The 17,941-nt window shown below is 41.4% G+C and overlaps 1 protein-coding gene across 1 annotated transcript in view; it reads left to right on the top strand.

Moving 5' to 3' along the window:
- Positions 1 to 17,941, top strand: part of ZNF106 (zinc finger protein 106) — a 79,209-nt gene that overhangs the window by 39,312 nt on the left and 21,956 nt on the right. The window contains exons 5-12 of the mRNA XM_065402945.1: positions 66 to 711; positions 2,548 to 2,617; positions 4,044 to 4,198; positions 4,294 to 4,354; positions 4,710 to 5,078; positions 13,750 to 14,539; positions 15,069 to 15,124; positions 16,314 to 16,459. Of these exons, the coding sequence (XP_065259017.1) occupies positions 66 to 711; positions 2,548 to 2,617; positions 4,044 to 4,198; positions 4,294 to 4,354; positions 4,710 to 5,078; positions 13,750 to 14,539; positions 15,069 to 15,124; positions 16,314 to 16,459 (2,293 nt within the window). The remainder of the gene's footprint in view (positions 1 to 65; positions 712 to 2,547; positions 2,618 to 4,043; positions 4,199 to 4,293; positions 4,355 to 4,709; positions 5,079 to 13,749; positions 14,540 to 15,068; positions 15,125 to 16,313; positions 16,460 to 17,941) is intronic.

Here is a 17,941-nt window from a genome sequence, read left to right as displayed (position 1 = left end):
CTAGATTTCTTTCAGTGCCTGTCTTCTGCTCTTATACATTTACAATGTTTTTTGTTTGTTTGTAGGTTTGGCATAGAGATGGTATCCCTTGTTCAGAACGAACAGGAAGGTCTTGATTTGGGTGAAGAACCTGAGCTGTCCAGCCTAGAAGGATTCCAATGGGAAGGGATTTCCATTGCAGTATCTGGATCAGCTAGGAAACGCAGCCTCTCTGAAAGCAGTGTTGTTGTGGACAGGACTGCTTCTGTTTATGGCTTCTTCAGTGACCAAGCCACAACAAAGGAAAGTGAGCAAAAGCAAATCATTCCAGCCTGCCATTCACATTTTATAGCACCTATATATAAAACAAGTGCTGATAATGTGGCTGATTTCAAACAAGAGACATCTTCTCTCCCCTCATCACCATTCATGTCTGAAAGAACTGAAAGTCTTATCAACGGAAGGAGACACAGTCTACATACGCCCTCTGATGTTACAAGCCTCACAGTATTTACCACTAAACAAGATCAGGAGAGCCCAGAATGTAGAATACCACTTCTTGAAAACAAAAATGCATTAGAGCTCACAGGAGAAGGAAACATTTTGGCTTCAAATGGAGCTTCAGTGCATGCAGGATCAAACTCTGTAGATGCAGCTACAGACAGCAGCTGTACATCTGGTACTGAGCAGAATGACAGCCAGGGAATTGGAAAGAAAAGAAGAGCAACTGGAGTAAGTGTAGTTCTGCATATCTTCAGGATATTACCAATAGAAATGTTTCTCTTGTTGGTTGTCATTAAGATTAGGATTTAATCACTGGTATTTTTAATAAAAGTCATGGACAGGTCACAGGCAAGGAACAAAAAATCATGGCTCATGACCTGTTGATGACTTGTACCATAAATACCCCTGATTGAATCTTAAGAGGGGGTGCTTCCGGAGGTGTGTGTGTGGGGGAGCCCACTGCCGCTCCGGCCGCTGCTGGTTTTGGGAGGGAGCCCTGGGGGGCCCGCGGTTGCTCCAGTCGCCCTGGGATTGCTGCCAAGAGTGGGGTCGGGGCGTGTGGGCTTACCCCATTCCGCCCACCCGGCATTCCAGCTGACAGGAGCGCCGGGAGGGTGGAACGGGGTAAGTCCCCAGGCCCCGACCCCGCTCCCCAGCTGAAACGCCGGCGGACGGAGTGGGACAAGCCCCCATGCCCCGACCCCACTCTCCGGCAGGAGCGCTGGTCAGGCAGAGCGGGGCAAGCCCTTGCGCCCCGACCCCACTATGCCCCTCCCTCAACCAAGCTTCACAATCATCATTGGTGAGTACAGTATTAAATTGTTTTAAAATTATTTAAAACTTATGCTGTATATGTGTCTTTTGTCTGGCGAAAAAAATTTCCCTGGAAACGAACACCCCCCCCTCCACACCCAATTTACATTAATTCTTATGGGGAAATTGGATTTGCTTAACATCATTTCACTTAAAGTAGCATTTTTCAGGAACATAACTATAACTTTAAGCAAGGAGTTACTGTATATTTATAGGCAAACTCTAATATTGGCCAGGACAAACACACTGATTCTTGGCATATCTTGTTTCCCTTCTGTACAGTATCTCTACTGAAAGGATTGTGTTCACAAGACCTTTGTGGTGGTTTGACCCAGGATAGATATCCAGTACTATATAACTGCAAATATTTTTTGTCCTCTTAGATTCAGTGTGTGTTTTAACTGACTTAAAAAAAAAAATTAGACAAGGTGGATGAAAGATGCCTTCATGATACTTCTAGCTCTTTTTAAGATTTCCTGTGGTTTAAAGAATAGAAAACTGCCACTGCCCAGAACTTCTAGACTTGGCCTCCTGCCTCTGGAAATGAGTGTCTTCAATAGAATGCTGATCATGTTTCAGGACCTGCTAGGAATGTTAAGCAACCATGGAACAATTGGTTTTCTGGTAATGCCTGGTTTTGTGGCTGAACATTAAAAAGAGAAATACACTTTTGTAGTAATGGTTGTCTTTAAAATTATGCCATGGAAGAAAAAATACCTGGAATTTTTTTTTTTTTTGTACCGTGCGCTCCAGTAATCTTGTCTGTGTTGGGCCTAATGACTCCTTCTGTGTATGTCCCTTTTTCATTTGAAACTTTATTTAGCATGGTATTTATCCCTTTCTAGATTATAACTGGTCTTATTTCCCCATACATGGTCTTATCACAGTAAACGACATTAGACAGACATGAAGGAGAACATCTTGGCCAAGTCTACTTGATCGACTTGGCACCTGAGTACCTAGAGTGCTGTCTGCTGTAGTATTTCATTGTCTCCGGTGGAAGCAGGAAATTTATTTTTAGCTCCTTTCTCTTTTGAGAGGAGAGGCAATAAAGTATGAGTGAATGGTGTTATAACAAAATTCATCTGCATATGTTCTCTCCTCTGGCTATAATCTAGACTTGCCTGGGAAAGACATGGTAGATATTTAAATTCTTATTGTAGCCCTAGACATTTGTAGGATGTAGACTTAAGTTTTTTAATTGTATTGTTCTAACTTTAATGAATGAACTTTTCTATTTATAACTTTTAGGAGGGATCATCTCCTGAAATCCCAAGTCTAGAAACAAAGAATAAAAGAAGGAAAATTAAAGGCAAAAAAGGTAAGTGATACCAGGTGTGTGTGGGAGGACACAGCATGAAGAGGTTATGAGTATATGCCGCTGCTGCCTTGATAACAATTGGTTGTTAACAAAAGTTGGTTTGAGGCCTCTCTCCCCTTCATTGTGATTTTTCGGTTTGCACTTCCCCCTCCTCCTCTCCCCCAGTGTCATGGCTGAACACTGCAAGGCCTGTGATACTCTGCTTATCCTACATGAACACTGCAGTTCTGTGGCTGACTGGGACATTGTGCTCACTAAAGGCATACAAAAGGGTGCCTGTGAAGATGTCAGCCAAGCTGTAACTGGATATTGACAGGTAGGTAATGTTGGGAGCAGAGCAAGAAAGTGAGAGTATTCTTGTTCTACTCTACCTCGTTGTGTAAAATGGCTTCCTTAGTCTCTTCTTGCTCTCACACAATCTTAAAATGTGAGCTATAATCTACTTTTGAAGCTTTTTTGATATTTCCTTTGTATATAATGTGTAATGAAGTAAGTGTTACTGGGCTGAGTGCTAGCAAAAGCAAAATTAAGAAGTATTTTTGTAAAACATTTTGCTGTTCCTTTGGAATCTTGTTCCAACACCTGAATGACATTTTCCATTTCACTGAGAGGACGGATGGCTTTGTTAAGGCATATGACTTGGAGTCAGGATGTCAGAGTTCTATTCCTGGTCCTGCACATTTTCTGTGTGATTTTTGGGGCATATTACTTAATTTTTCTTTGCCACAATTTTCTCAACTGTAAGAAGCAGATGAGACTTTCCTCGCATGAGTGTTGAGACGAAATTGATTGTAAAGAATGTTGATTTCATCAAATGGATAATAATGATCGTAGCCTACCAGCAAGAAATTTTGTTCTTCTCACTGTCCTGCATTCCTCAAAAGATAGTCAGTTTCCATGATATGGCTGCTGCCCATATGGCTAAATGGGTGCTTTTTTTTTTTTTTTTTTTTGTCGTCATGTCAGGGAGATGGTAGCCAATTCTGATTACAGGATTTTTAGATCCAGATCATCATCATCATCCTCATGCTGATATATAGTCAGACTTCCCCACTTCGTCCGTCTTGCTAAGAAGCAGATGCAGCTGATGCCTGTCTAGTGAAGCATCTGCTTTGTTCCCTGTTGCGGAGACCTGGAGGACAAATAAGACTTCCTCCCAGAAAAATTCCAGGGAAATAGGGCCAAAAATGCCCCTTCTGTTGCATTCTCCTGCAGCCTTTTGACGGTCTCTCTGTTCTTCCAATCCTGCTTCCCCTCCTATTGGAGTACTGACTGACACTTCCAACTCATCATATGAGATTTATTGAGTTCATTGCTTAATGCTGTGATACAAAAAAGTCTACGAAGATGTCTCCACAAAAGTGACCTGTTAAAATGAATTGTAAAACATGAGCTGCACTCTAAATTGTGCTTATTTCTCTTACAGAGCGTTCTCAGGTAGACCAGTTGTTGTCTATTTCCCTGAGAGAAGAAGAGTTGAACAAGTCACTGCATTGTGTGGATGACCGCCTCTTGCAGGCTCGGGCTGCTCTGCAAGCAGCCTATGTTGAAGTTCAACGATTCCTTGTATTGAAACAGCAGGTAACTGCAGGCTTTTTGTGCTGTCTGAACTAGAAATTAACAGCCTTCAGTTGTGCTTGATAGGGCTGATTGAATCACTTTTCCCACCCCCACAGATAACAATGGAGATGAGCGCATTGAGGAGTCAGAGAATTCAGATCCTGCAGGGGCTACAAGGTACTGAGATTTAACAAAATTGCAGCGCTAGCATTCTGACCTGTATTCTGTAAGCTTAAGCTTGTGTGCTGATCTTGTATTCAGTTTAACTTCGAATTTGCTCATGAAAGTTCAGGATAGGTTGGTACAACTTAGTAAGCTTCCCATGGCCAGTTTTGTTAGGCCATTCCTGTGTTGCACTGTAAAGCTTTCTACTATTCAGATTGGATGGCTTTTCAAGAGTGTCATGTAGTGGGCCCAGTAAACTCTTGATTGAATTTTTTTCCTTCTTGTCTCCATTTATTTCCTCTTGAGCTGTTAAAACCAAACTTCCCCAAACAGTTAATGTATGGGCATTTGCTCCTTCTTTCTCTAGAAACCTATGAACCTCCTGAGAGGTCAGAACAGCTCACCTGCAGCATCTCAGATGAAAGAAGAATTAGCAGATCCGTGACAACAGCTGATCTAGCTCTTCCTCCTTCAGGTCACTTCTTCCCCCTTTTGGAGACTTCTTCATGTCTCTCCTCCCATACATCCCCTTCGGGTACTCCCTTGGGAGCCTCTCTCCGAGTGAGCACCCCTCCTGTGTTCCAAACCCCTAGTACTATCACAGCCAGCACTGTTCCTGATTCATCAATGCAAATTAAACAAGAACCTATGTCTCCAGAGCGTGGAGAAGAAAGTGTGAATACCGTCCTCCATGGCTCTGTGTGCACTCCACAAGCAGAACTGCAGCAGAAGGATGGTATGTTGGTTTATCTTCCTTTTAAAGACTAGTTTTGTGAGAATGGGGAAAACCACTTTGTTGAAAGAGTAAAAGTTATTTAGGCTTCAAACCTGTAAGCTACTCTGCATGGGTGAACCCCCATTGACTTCAGCCACGGTAATCATCTTGCAGAATTGGGGCCTTAATTTGTAACAGACTTAAGTTACCTTTTTTTTTTTTTTTAATTTTATTGATTGGTTTAAATGCATATCACAGCTTCTAAAACTAAAGGCTTATACTTTTGTTTCAAAAGAAAAAAAAATAAAAGGCCAGGACTTGCATGCAACAGTCTCTTAAAAACGGTGTGTGCATATATAATATGGTGGCTAGTGAGATTGTATTTGCTTCTAGTCTGTATTGTAACTGGAAGCAGTACAGCACTGGTAGCCACCTACACAAGGCAAAAAGTGCTTAAGCAAAAGATTTAAACACACTTTTGGCCAAACTAAATTAAGGATCTTCTGGGCTTTCTGGACGGGTTCAAACGGGATTAAAAAACAAAAAATCCTCTCTTACTCTTGAGTTGCAAGTGGGATTTAATAACTAGATTCAGAGATCACATAGTTAATACTACCCTCTTTCCATTGCTTGAAATCTGAATTACCGTGAGTGATATTAAATTATTTTCATTATTCTCTGTATAGCCTTTATCCTGCCAACATATATGCTTAATTTTACTTGTGTGAGTGATCTCATTGAAATGAATGGGACTACTGAATTGAGTAAAGTTAAGCAAGTGTTTAAGTGCTAGCAGGATAAAGGTCATGTTTGTGAAATTGAAATCTGGAGTGTAGCTGGAATTACTGTGATAGATTGTTTTTAAAGTTTTTAAAACAAAATAGATGCATAAAAGCTCCTGAGCTCCAGTTTACTTTTGAAAGGGATTTAAGCCAAAGGAACCTAAATCCCACTCATTTTGTTTTTCCCCAATGAAATGTAGGCACTTTTCTGCAAATCTTAGCCTCAGTATCTACCTGGGCTAGGCTGGGGTGAAACACACACCTAACCAGTGTTTGACCTTTCTTCTCCCAACCTAGGGAAATCTCAGTGAAAGAAACATAGAAAAAAACCACAAGTTTTTTTGTTAAATTAAACATACTCTATGTTGTACTTCATAACCATATTTATTTCTCAAACATAAACCTGTACATTGTCCAAAGTAAAGCTTACAGTTTTGTATATAAAACAGAAGAGTCCATGGTCTAATTTTTTTGCACTTTCAGATTATTTTTCCCTGGTATGGATTCTTGTAGCTATTACATTTCTTATGTTCAACTATGTTTCATTAATGTGGATATATTTAATTCATTATATTTTCCTTTTACTTTTTCAATTCTAGCATCTAGTAGGGGACATGTAGGTCTAAAGATGTATAGAAAAAATATATCCAAGGCAAAGTATTGCAATCGTTAGTTTAAATTGCTTATATTGTTTTAACCTGAATGTGGTGTTCAGCCTAAAACAAGGGTGATAAGGTGCCAACTGCCTTATCAAGTTAAGTATTTGCCTTTCCATTTTTAATGGCTTAAGCAGTTAGTGATTTTTGTCATTTTGGGGGGCATTAAAGATGAACAGAGGACTGCTCCTGCATGAAGCTAATGTTGAGGAGCTGCTGGAGGGTATGGAACAGAGACTTAAGTGATTGCTGCGGCTGCAATGGCATAATGTCTCTCTTGCAGAATCTTCAAACTCAGTGCTCTTATTATGAGCTTCAATGACTTGTTTAGTGGCACAGTTCAAGTTAAAGAATTGGATTAAACTAATTTTCTACATTTTGAGATGAGCATGAATCTTGCTACTTGACTCGTTGCAATGCTTACATTTAACTTTAGAAGAATTGTTTTCATAACTTCAGTCCATTCAGTTGTATGCTTCCTACTACTTTCTTTTTTGGTACATTAAGTCTAAACTGTGGGTTGGTATTTGATAGTCCAAATTAATTTCTGTTTGCGCGCGCACACACACACGCGCGCACACACTTAAAATGAGCAACGGCCACCTCGTGAATTCAACACTGGCAAAAATGCAATGAGCTAACCCATTTTACAGAGATTCGCCAGTGGATATCTTGCCCACTTTCCGTAGATTTATATCTAGCATTCCAAATTCCCCCAAAATTCAGCTCCACATCCTTGTCTCTTTACCATGCAGATGAGTTGAGTTGATTCCACTCAGCTATGCGCCTCTCTCCAACCTCCCTTCACCTCCTCTTTAGGAAGTTCTCTAACACCTGTATTTTCCTAATAGGGATAGCAAGCATCTTGATTTCATCAAGCCCCATTTTAAAATAGCTAGTTTTTTATTCACCGTGTAAATTAGAAAACTGTTTCTGTTTAAAAAAACAAAAAAACCTTTCAATGATAAATATGTAGTGACAAAAGGTTAAAAAAAAATAATGGCAGGAATCAGAACACTGATAAAACCAGTTGAGGTTTTTTCCCCACTGGGGTGGTTGAATTGGAGTAGGCACCTTAGCTTCTACCAGTTATATCTAGGATGTGAATTTAACCATTTGCATGCATTCCTGCCACCCCAATGTTCTAATTTGATATGGTCACAACTGTTTAAAGCTTGCTTAAATATTTGTTTGTTCTGCCTAGCTGTGGATCTAAGAGCATCCATGTGTATATCGGCAGTGGTCAAAAATAACTTAAATTGCTCAGAAAAATAGCTTTTCATTAATTTGATAAATATGCTCTCTTCTCAGCAATTGCCTGAAGGGAAGCCTTAATTATAAAATTAGAAAGCCTGGGATAGCCAATTGGAGCACATTTAAAGTAGAATAATTTAAAGGGTCATCCCAGAGAATCAGATGTGTACCATCTTGTGTCTGACTGAAAACTGTCAACTTTTCAGGAAGATTGCAGAAGCTTTAACTCACCTTTTTCCAAGAGATTTCTAAAGAGAAATATTTTTGTAATGTTGTTAGCATCTCCTTTCTGGCAAGAGCCTGTCCCATGTGGCATGAATAGGGATTGTTGGAATTAATAGTATTTGACATTATTAATATGGGAGACTAGCAGACTCTGATTTAACCATAACTTCCTTTATTAAATCCAAAGGTCAAATGGTATTTTATACAGTTGCTCTAAACATGCCTAACTGTCTAAAAATAAGCAGTCACTACACACAATACAATAACAAAGTATTCATGAGCATATGATCAGTATTCTTACAGATAGGCCAGACCTGGGGAAAACTGTCTCATCCTGGTGTGCTCCAGCATGATCAAATAGGGTCTGACAAAGAACCATGAATCTGAAGGTTCTCTCTACCGTTCAGCTAACTTGTTAGCTTTAGCGAAAACCCAGTTTGAAGCAGTTTATCCTTGTTATTTTCCTTCCTCATCTCCTCCCCCTCTTTGCTTACCAACAGAACAGTGGGAAGGTTTTTGTTTTTCTTTGAGACAGTTTTTCTTTATCTTGTTACTGCAGCTTTTCATTTGATGAGTTACTTTTTGAACCATACATTTTCCCAACACTAAGTAATATTACTTATTCTCATAGCCTTCTTTTACTTGCTGATTGTGCCCTTCTCCGTACTAGTCACAAACCAAATATATATTATTTTCTTAGCATAAGTATGGTTAATTAAATTTCATAATTATCCCTACATTCCCCAACTTAAAACCTGCATACCTATATAGGTTTTACTATATTAAACATTTAAATTACATTGATAAATGACCAAAATTGGAATGATAGTTGCTACCATGGATATAATCACACATTGAATGCTTGTTCCCCCCAGGAGGGGCTAGCCAATTCCCTGTTACTTTCCTGTTTTGTTGTTGCATTTCAACAAGGTGTTCAGAGGTTCTGGCCACTAAACTTTTAAGATCCAAGCTTAAAGAAGGAATGGAATGTCCAAACTCAGGTACTGTCTTTAAAGCATCCTTCTGCAATTTTAACTTTGCCTATATTTCAGTTACATTATGAAAAAACTGGCAGTGGATATGTTTTTATTTATCATCACATGAAATTCAGGTGTGAAACAGCACATAGGACAATTAAAATAACATTCCCTGGGTCCATACCGGATGTGGTCCCCTTCACCCATCACACAATACATTCTCAGTATAGGTAGTTTTTACTTTACCAGATTTCCACATCTCAACTGTACTGAGCAATTTATAGACCGTCCCCCCCCCCCCCCCTTGTAAGCCCCCATGCCAGCAATTCTGACTGTAAGACATTAAACCTACACATGTAAGTGTATCCCTTAAACAGTAGTACAAGTCTGGGGCTTTTCAGATCTTGTCATTGTCTTGCAACTGTATTTGAGGAGGGAAAACAAACTCCTTTTACACCATACAGCCTGCAGTGGTTTCACATTTAACTTCATGATATTGGACCCTTGTTAACTTTCTTACCGTGCACCAACTGATATCACCTTTCTTGTATGTATCAAATTTAACTTTTTTCTGTGGTGATAAAAGGGCAAGTTTTCATGCTCCATATCACTTAAGGCTGCATTTACTTTATATAGCAGGTATCCCCCACATACTGCACATGTTATCATTAGAACACATTGACAATCCCATACTTCTTTTAAAAGTAATTATGTGTATATTGTATACCATGAACAAAGTTTCTCTAACGAGTCCTTGGTATTGTGCATCCACTGAATGAGGTACATTTGCTGCAAGCTTCTTTTTAAATGCTTGGTCATGTTCCCAAAACGTCTCTCTCAGTTTGGTTTCAGAGTGACATACCAATCCCAGACAGCTCATATCCCAGGCCTTTTCCCCGAAGCTGCTTCGTGTTTCATTGCTGCCCCACCTTGGCAGGCTTATGCATTTTAATACACTTTTAACCAGAAAGTCCTTTCAACAGTTCTTAACCATATGCCATCAAACTCCGGTGGGCACAATCCATTAGATAACTGCAGTATGTGCAGTATCATTGGCACATAAATAAACTGAATATCATTGTACAACACTTCTTTGAGGGGCCTTAATACTGCTTAATTACTGGGGTCTGCCTCCACCCTGGAGCATTCTGGCGTTTCCTTCTCTATATGTGGTATTTGTGCCACCCTTATTCCTACCCTCCTTGATTTCCAAAAGGGTACATATTGATATGCCCATTTCTTGTAAAATTTAATCAAACACAAAATGTATAATGCCCCTCATGCCTAACCTATATATATTCCTTAAATAGGGATTCACAATCACCATGTTTTCACTTGTTGTCAGGCCACTTAAATAAAATATAAATAAAATAAAAATAAATAAACAATTGCAGAATTGTATGTGATATCCAGTGACATTGAAATACATGTCTGCATCTACCTGAAGAAACACTTTAGTGCGCTGGGCATGCACACCACCTGAGTCAGATATTTTGCCGGGCAGCACCCATGGCTCTGGCCCCTCCCCTGTTGATATGAGGCAGCACTTCCCCAACCCTCCTCAGTGCCTTCTCACCGCCTGTGGGTGGAGTTGGAGCTCTGTGTAGTTCAGTCTTAGCCTGTTTTTTTATTGTATATAGTTTGTATTCATGTTCGTTTTAGTAGCTTTTCCCCTGGTGATGCCCTCACTGGGGTTCAAACACTGTCTTTTGTGTGGGGGAGCGACCCTGAGCAAAGTCCCCACATACGGTGCCTGCTTTGTCTTGGTGAGGCCCACCTCAGAGAGCAAAGTTCAATCTGTAGATCATTCAAGAAAAGGACTGAGGTGGCCCAGGACCTTCACCTCAAGAATCACCTGCTCAAACAGGCTATGTGGCCTGATCTGGTACCAATGTCCTCATCCAGCCAACGATCACCCTCTTGCTCGGAGTGCAGCCACTTCACTTTTGGGAACAGGCACACCTCCAAAGAGGTTGAGGACCCATTCCTCGTCAACTGCACCAAGGAAAAGATCACATCAGACGAATTGAGATCACTCCAGGTCTTGGGGTGACTCTTCTACCACATATTCACCGACAATACCAACACGATGTATTACGTAAACGAGCAGGGGGAGCATGTTTCAGGTTGCTCTGCCTAGAGACGATCAATCTGTGGCAATTTTACATCAAGGAGGACATTACTCTGATAGATGTCCACTTCCGTGGAGTGCAGAATCATCTCATGGACCCAGTACTTTTCACTGAGTCATGAGTGGCACCTGAAGATGAGTGTCTTCCAGGTCATCTTCGCCGTGTAGAACATTCCCACAATTGACAAGTTTGCCACAAGCGAAAACAGGAAATGTTGTGTGATCTGCTCGGGGGGGCCCTCAGTCTGGGCTCCCTCTCTGACACCTTATACTGCAGCTGGCAGTCGACTCTTCTGTACATCTTTTCCCCAATCCTAGTCCATTCCCCAGGTCATCCTGAAGCCCAAGGCTGATGAGGCCAATCTTATCCTCATAGCCCTGGCATGTCTGAGACAATGTTGTTTCTCCCACCTTCTCATGCTATCGATTCAGCCTCTCATACCACTTCCTCCTCATCGCTACCTGCTCACTCAGAACCACGGCTGCACTTGCCCTCCAATGCTCAACTCCCTGCATCTCGCAGCATGGCTGCTGCATGGTTGAATGAAGAAGAAGAGCGGTGTCCAGCAGCTGACCAAGAAGTCCTATTCATCAGTAGCAAATCCTCTCACAGGATAGCCTACTTAGCGAAGTGAAAGCGGTTTTTGGTGTGGTCCTTACCCTGAGGACTCCAATCGACGTGGACTTCTATTCAGGACATCTTGGAGTACCTGCTACACCTCCAGAAATTTGGTCTTACACTCAGTTGACGGAGTGTATCTGGCCACAGTATCAGAGTACTATTCAGGGGAAATTGCTCTTTGCCAACGCCATGGTCATGAGATACCTGAAAGGGCTTCTCTGTTTATTCCTTCCGGTGCAAGAACTGGTCCCCTTGTGGGACTTAAACACTGTTTTGGTGGCTCTAATGGGCCCTCCATTCGGGACCCTAGCATCCTGTCCACTGGGCCTCTTGTTTCAGAAAACTGAGTTCCTGGTTGCCATTATGCCTGCAAGGAGGGTGTGAGAGTTGCAGGCTCTGATGGCAGGGCCACCTTAAACACAGCTCTCCAAAGACAAGGTAACTTTGCAACCACACCCAAAGTTTCTATCCATAGTGGCCTCTGTTTCATCTGAACCAGGCGGTATATTCAGTGTTTTCTGCTTGTGCTCAGGTGGTAATAGCAAGGACTGCATAATCAGGGGACAGGACCCCTACTGGAGCCTCACTAGCAGCAGCTTCATCCACTCTTATTTTTCTTGCTCAATTCCCCATGCCTGGAATGAGCTTTTATCTTAACCACATCTATCACTGAGTTATCCAATTTATCTACTAATTTCCGTATATACATAGGACAAAAGGGCTTGATAGCATACAGGCTTGTGATTTGCGTACTACAAAATTAATTCATATTCCACCAAGGGAGGTATGTTGTCAAGGCATCCGATCCCTTGAGAGTCTGAACATATTACACCAGCCAGTACTTGTCCTTTTATTACACAGAGATAATGCCTTTGCCACAGAAGCCAATTCAGCATACCTGGCTGAATGAGTGTGTACTCGATGAGAAGCGCAGTCAGGAAAGTAACAAATACTTTCCTCATGGATTGTATTTTCTAAATGGACAACTAACCTAATTCTCAGTTACTGAGGGACAGTCTACACTCATTGATATATTTTGCTTTCCACAACCAAATCTCTGTACAACCTTTCTTGAGTGATGTACCCGAGTATTCGGATTCTAATATCTAAACTGTATTGTTAAATCTGTTCACCTAAATTTGGGTTGTTGCTGATTATATACTCTATGTATCATATGACCTTTAAAAAACTAACTTTTTATTCGTGGATAATCTAAGCACTATACCCAGATGTACAGGCACTCTTTTCCCAACCTATGGGTTATATATTTTTTTTAACATTTTTACATCTGTACTGCACAGGTTCAGCCTGAATGGGGGGAGCCCAAACAGCAAAGCCTGTGACTACAGTCCCTTTTTGGTGATAGGACAACCCCATAACGTATATATTGCCATATCCTCAGTGTACAGCCCTTCAGAATTTAAATTATGTGCTGCATGTCGCATAAAAGGGTTAGGGCCCCCTTTTTAGAGAAAATTTCTCCAGGACATTGTGTGGAGTACCACAATTAACATTCCTGTTGGTAAGGGTGAGCGATGTTTGAGAGGACAGACTTCAGTTTGGTGGTCTTCCAGCAGCAAGGGCCACTAGCCTAGGTATAGACACTGTACCATTTTTGATTTTACCAGACAAAAGATACTTTAAGGGAGTATGAGTACAGTTTTATGCATCCCTACCCCACCAGGTATCTAAAAATATTAGAGCCCACTTGCTGTTGCAAGTGCACTTTGCTTCCGGGTAAGTTTGTTCTTAAGGTGAATTCCACTTGACATGCTAATGACACTTTTTAAAAAAGTGTTATTTCAAATTAAGGCCAATCAGCTATTAAGAAACAGACACGGCTTGCATAACGAACACAAGATGTATGTGCACTTCTTTCGGTATTAAGAAAACATTCTACTTTTAAACATACAGCTATGTTATGGATGTAAATTTTCAAATAGATTGTAATAATTCTTCCAGCTCATTATTAATAAACCAAGGGGTTCTTATGCATAAATATTAATTACTGCAGAGTGAACACATTGTTCATCTCTTTTCTTCAGTAGATATCAGCCAGAAAACTTCTGTGTATCCAGTTATCTCCGCAATCATGTCCTTGTCAGAGCTGACTACTTGTTTCCAACAGACTAATCAAGATGTTCACAAGTCTGCTACAGATAAGGGGCGGACCATACTATCTGGGAACCCTTCCCCTTCACAATCACCATCTACTCTCAACAAACAAAAAGGAGCGATTGAAACCCTGACTGAAATCACTTTACCAGAACAGCGTAGCAGCTCCCTTGCAAATCAGTCTCTCTCTTTAGAAACACCTTTGGACAAAGATCCCAAACTACCAGCAGAACAGCCTGAGCATCTGGCAGAATCCACTCTGGTCTCTGCAGAGAACAAAGGAAAAAAGAGAAGGAAAAAGCTAAGGAAAAAGAAAACATTGCGAGCAGCCCATGTGCCTGAGAACAGTGACACAGAACAGGATGTTATTGACTCTAAACCTATTCGGAAAGTCAAGAGCGGGAAGGTGCCCACTGGGGGAAAGGTTACTACATCCACCCTTCTAAGACAGGAGGATGGGGGCACTCATGAAGTAGACAGGAACAAAGATGATAATGAGAGTGATGCCTCTCTGGAATTAGTAGAAACTGCAAACCCCCAGTTTGAGGTGGTGGCCATCAACTCATCAGAGTCAGGAGATGAGAAACCAGACAGCCCATCTAAGAGGGACACCATGAAATCCTCGGAGCAAACTTTAATGGAGGCATCTCGCTCTGGTTATGATGAAGTGAGCTCCACCAGTGAGATTGGCACAAATTATAGGGATGGCATCAATAGAAGGTAAGGTGGAAAGTGGGATTATAGTAGATCAGGACAGATTTCTCACGTAAAAAAGGTCTTCCAAAATTTTCATTCAATGGCCCTTTTTTCCTTGTGTGAAAAGCTTAAAACATGGGGAAGTGGGAGCAGATCTCATTCCTCAAGGCTTCCAGCACTGAAATGAGAAAAGATGAATATTTATGCCTATACATGCTGCTAGTTAAACCGTCTGAAACTCTTCTCCGTGTGCATACAAAAACAGTACTCATGCACTGTTCCATACTAACTTCTGCAGTAACTAAAGTAAGGCCCCCTTCAGAGAGGAGTGCTTTTTTTTTTTTTTTTTTTTTTCCTTAAGGAAAATTGCATAGGGCTGTTAGCAGTGAGTGCTTTCATAGCCCACAGAGGACTCCTATACTTTCCCTACAATACTTCTGATAAAATATCCTATTCTGGAGTATCACTGAAGTTCTTTACTGAAGTACATTTCATTAGCTTTCCTGAATACCAACAAGCAAAGTCAAATCTCTCTACTCTTTTTATTTTACAGTATGGCTGAGACTCTCCCTTCTATATCACCAATGAGATGTTCAAAGAACTCCTCAGGTATATTATTGGTGTGCTTTGCTACTTTAAATGGGTATAGGGTATCTTCTGGAAATTTGAGTTAAAGTACAGTCCAAATGTGCTTTCAAAATATTGCTGTTCTTTTTGATCTTCAGAACTTAAGCTCAAAATAAGAGTGGAAGACACTGCATAACAATCGTCAGCATGGGTCACTTACCCTATTCCTCATCAGGTGCACTGTGCCTGTTTCCCTTCTGATCCACAGCCCCTCTTGGGTGGTGAGGTGAATTTTAGTAACTTGGGTAATGTAACTGTTTGGCTATGTAGAAAGTCCCTCTTCTGGGGATAAACTAGTCCAAATGCTAAAATATATACAAGACCCTCCTTCCTCCCAGGGTTCAAACAGCTGCCTCGGTGGTCATAAGGGTTCACCAGTTCATGTCCCTGATTGCTGGGGTAGATACCAGATTTTGCCCCTCCCCTGAGTTCAGTAGTCTTTGCAGCTTCTTCTTAGGGTCCATTAGTCCTTTTAGTGCACATGTTGCTCACTCACCTGAGCTACAGCCACAGTCCTTAAATTGTGGAGAGTGGCCAGCTCTAAGCCCAAGACTGCTCTGCTCCACTACTTTCCAGGGTCTTTCTGGAGATGTCTGTGTAGGCCTTTCCCCCGGTCTCTTTAAACAGCCCTTTGCCATTCCCTACCCAGCTCCTTTTCCTGTTCCCACAGGGAACTATTTCCTGTCTCTCTTCTGATGGGCTTCCCCAGCAAGCTGTTCTATACCCTGGATTTCTCTGCTGCTGGCCTTTCCAGGTCAAGCCCTGTTTCCAGCTTCATTTCCAGACCTCTTCTCTGGGCTATTTTGGAGACATTTCTCAGCACATCTTGCACCTTCTGGGCATCACCTCGTACTGAGAGAAGGCTGTCTGCTTTTATACCTCATTAGGCAGTCACATAACCCCTTGGTCGTTCATGTGCTCCACCTGAGAACTACAACTCTGTCCCTGACTTTAAAGGGACTGAGGCCCCATAACAGGCATGCTGACCACCCCTGCTCTTAAAGGGCTAGAGATCTGTTACATATTTTTTTATTTTGTTTTACTTGTGGACTTTTTTGCAAACGGTGATGATAGTCAATAGTACGGATAGTCTTATTACTTATGCAAAGTTTATGTGAATAAAACATTCCGATTGTTAAAGCGCAAGCTTTGATAACTCTCCATTCTGCAGAAGTGTCTTCAGAGCCAGGTGAGGATGAAGAACCTACGGAGGGGAGCTTTGAGGGACACCAAGCTGCAGTGAATGCTATTCAGATATTTGGGAGTGTGCTTTACACCTGCTCAGCAGACAAAAGTGTCCGTGCCTACAATCTGGTTGTAAGTAGGGTCATCATGGAGACAACGTACTAGTAATATTTTGCAGTCTTTAGATTTTTGTAAAGCCCTTTTTTGTGTTTAGAAAAAATCTTAAGGAATCATTTATAGCTTGTTTTTTTTTTTTTTTAACTCTATACACCAGGGGTAGGCAACCTGTGGCGCGCGTGCCGAAGGCGGCACGCAAGCTGATTTTTAGTGGCACTCTCACTGCCTGGGTCCTGGCCACCAATCCGGGGAGCTCTGCATTTTAATTTAATTTGAAATGAAGTTTCTTAAACATTCTAAAAACCTTATTTACTTTACATACAACAATAGTTTAGTTATATATTATAGACTTAGAGAAAGAGACCTTCTAAAAATGTTAAAATGTACGCGAAACCTTAAATTAAAGTGAATAAATGAAGACTCGGCACACCACTTCTGAAAGGTTGCCGACCCCTGCTATACACAAAGTTTGGGAACTCTAATAGTCCAAACTAACCCCATTAGGGCTTTTGCATGCTTGCTTTCAGCATGAGAATTAAGGCTTGGTGAAAGATTTTATGTAGAAAATGTGCTTGAAGAGAAATTTGATATATTTTTCTCTTTAAAGAGAAGCTTGGTTTCCACTGCCTTTTTAAGGATGTTAGTTAGCTAGCAAGTACCATTCTAGACTAGAGGAAGTTCAGTCATTCCCTATTGCCCACCGGGATTGGAGAAGGTATATTATCCAAATGAGAATTGGTCTCTAATCCTTTCGCAGAGGCCTGAGTTTGTGACCGTGACCACCACAAAACCAACAAACCTTAAACAAAAAGCCTTCTTACATTTCTTATAGGATATATTTTTAGTAGGAAGATCTACTGAAATACTGACTGACCATAGCTTAATATAGTCCTGTTGCTATTACACAATTCTTATGAATGATAAGCAATCAGAGTTCAAGAAAACTGCCAAAGATGCAAAACTATATAGGTAGTGCATTCAGACACATAAAAAGGCATAACATTTTAAAGTAAAATCACACCACCAAGGATCTTCAGATCTTGTTCTTTAATCCAGTGAATTAATAATAATACTTGATAATAGTTTGTTTTCATCCATAGATCTCCAAAGTGCTTTACAAGAATGGGACTTAGACCAGTGGTCTCCAAGCTTTTTACGCCCAAGATCACTTTTTGAATTTAAGAGCAACCTAGGATCTACCCTGCCCCTTCCCCGAGGCCCTGACCCTTTCCCAAAGCCCCGCTCCACTCACTCCATCTTCCCCCCCCCCCCTTCAGTCACTCGCTCTCCCCCACCCTCACACACTTTCACCGGGCTGGAGTTAGGGGGTTTGGGTTTGGGAGAGGGGATGAGGGGTTTGCAGTATGGGAGGGGGCTCTGGGCTGAGCCTGGGGCAGGGGTTGGGGTGCAGGAAAGGGTGAGGGGTGCAAGCTCTGGGAGGGAGTTTGGGTGCAGGAGGGGGCTCCAGACTGGGGCAGAGTGTTGGGGTGCAGGAGG

This window comes from Emys orbicularis, chromosome 4 (assembly GCF_028017835.1).
Source record: "Emys orbicularis isolate rEmyOrb1 chromosome 4, rEmyOrb1.hap1, whole genome shotgun sequence".
Taxonomy (NCBI): Eukaryota; Metazoa; Chordata; order Testudines; family Emydidae; genus Emys; species Emys orbicularis.
The sequence above is the reverse complement of the archived record's forward strand: the minus strand, read 5'-3'. Positions and strand labels throughout refer to the sequence as shown.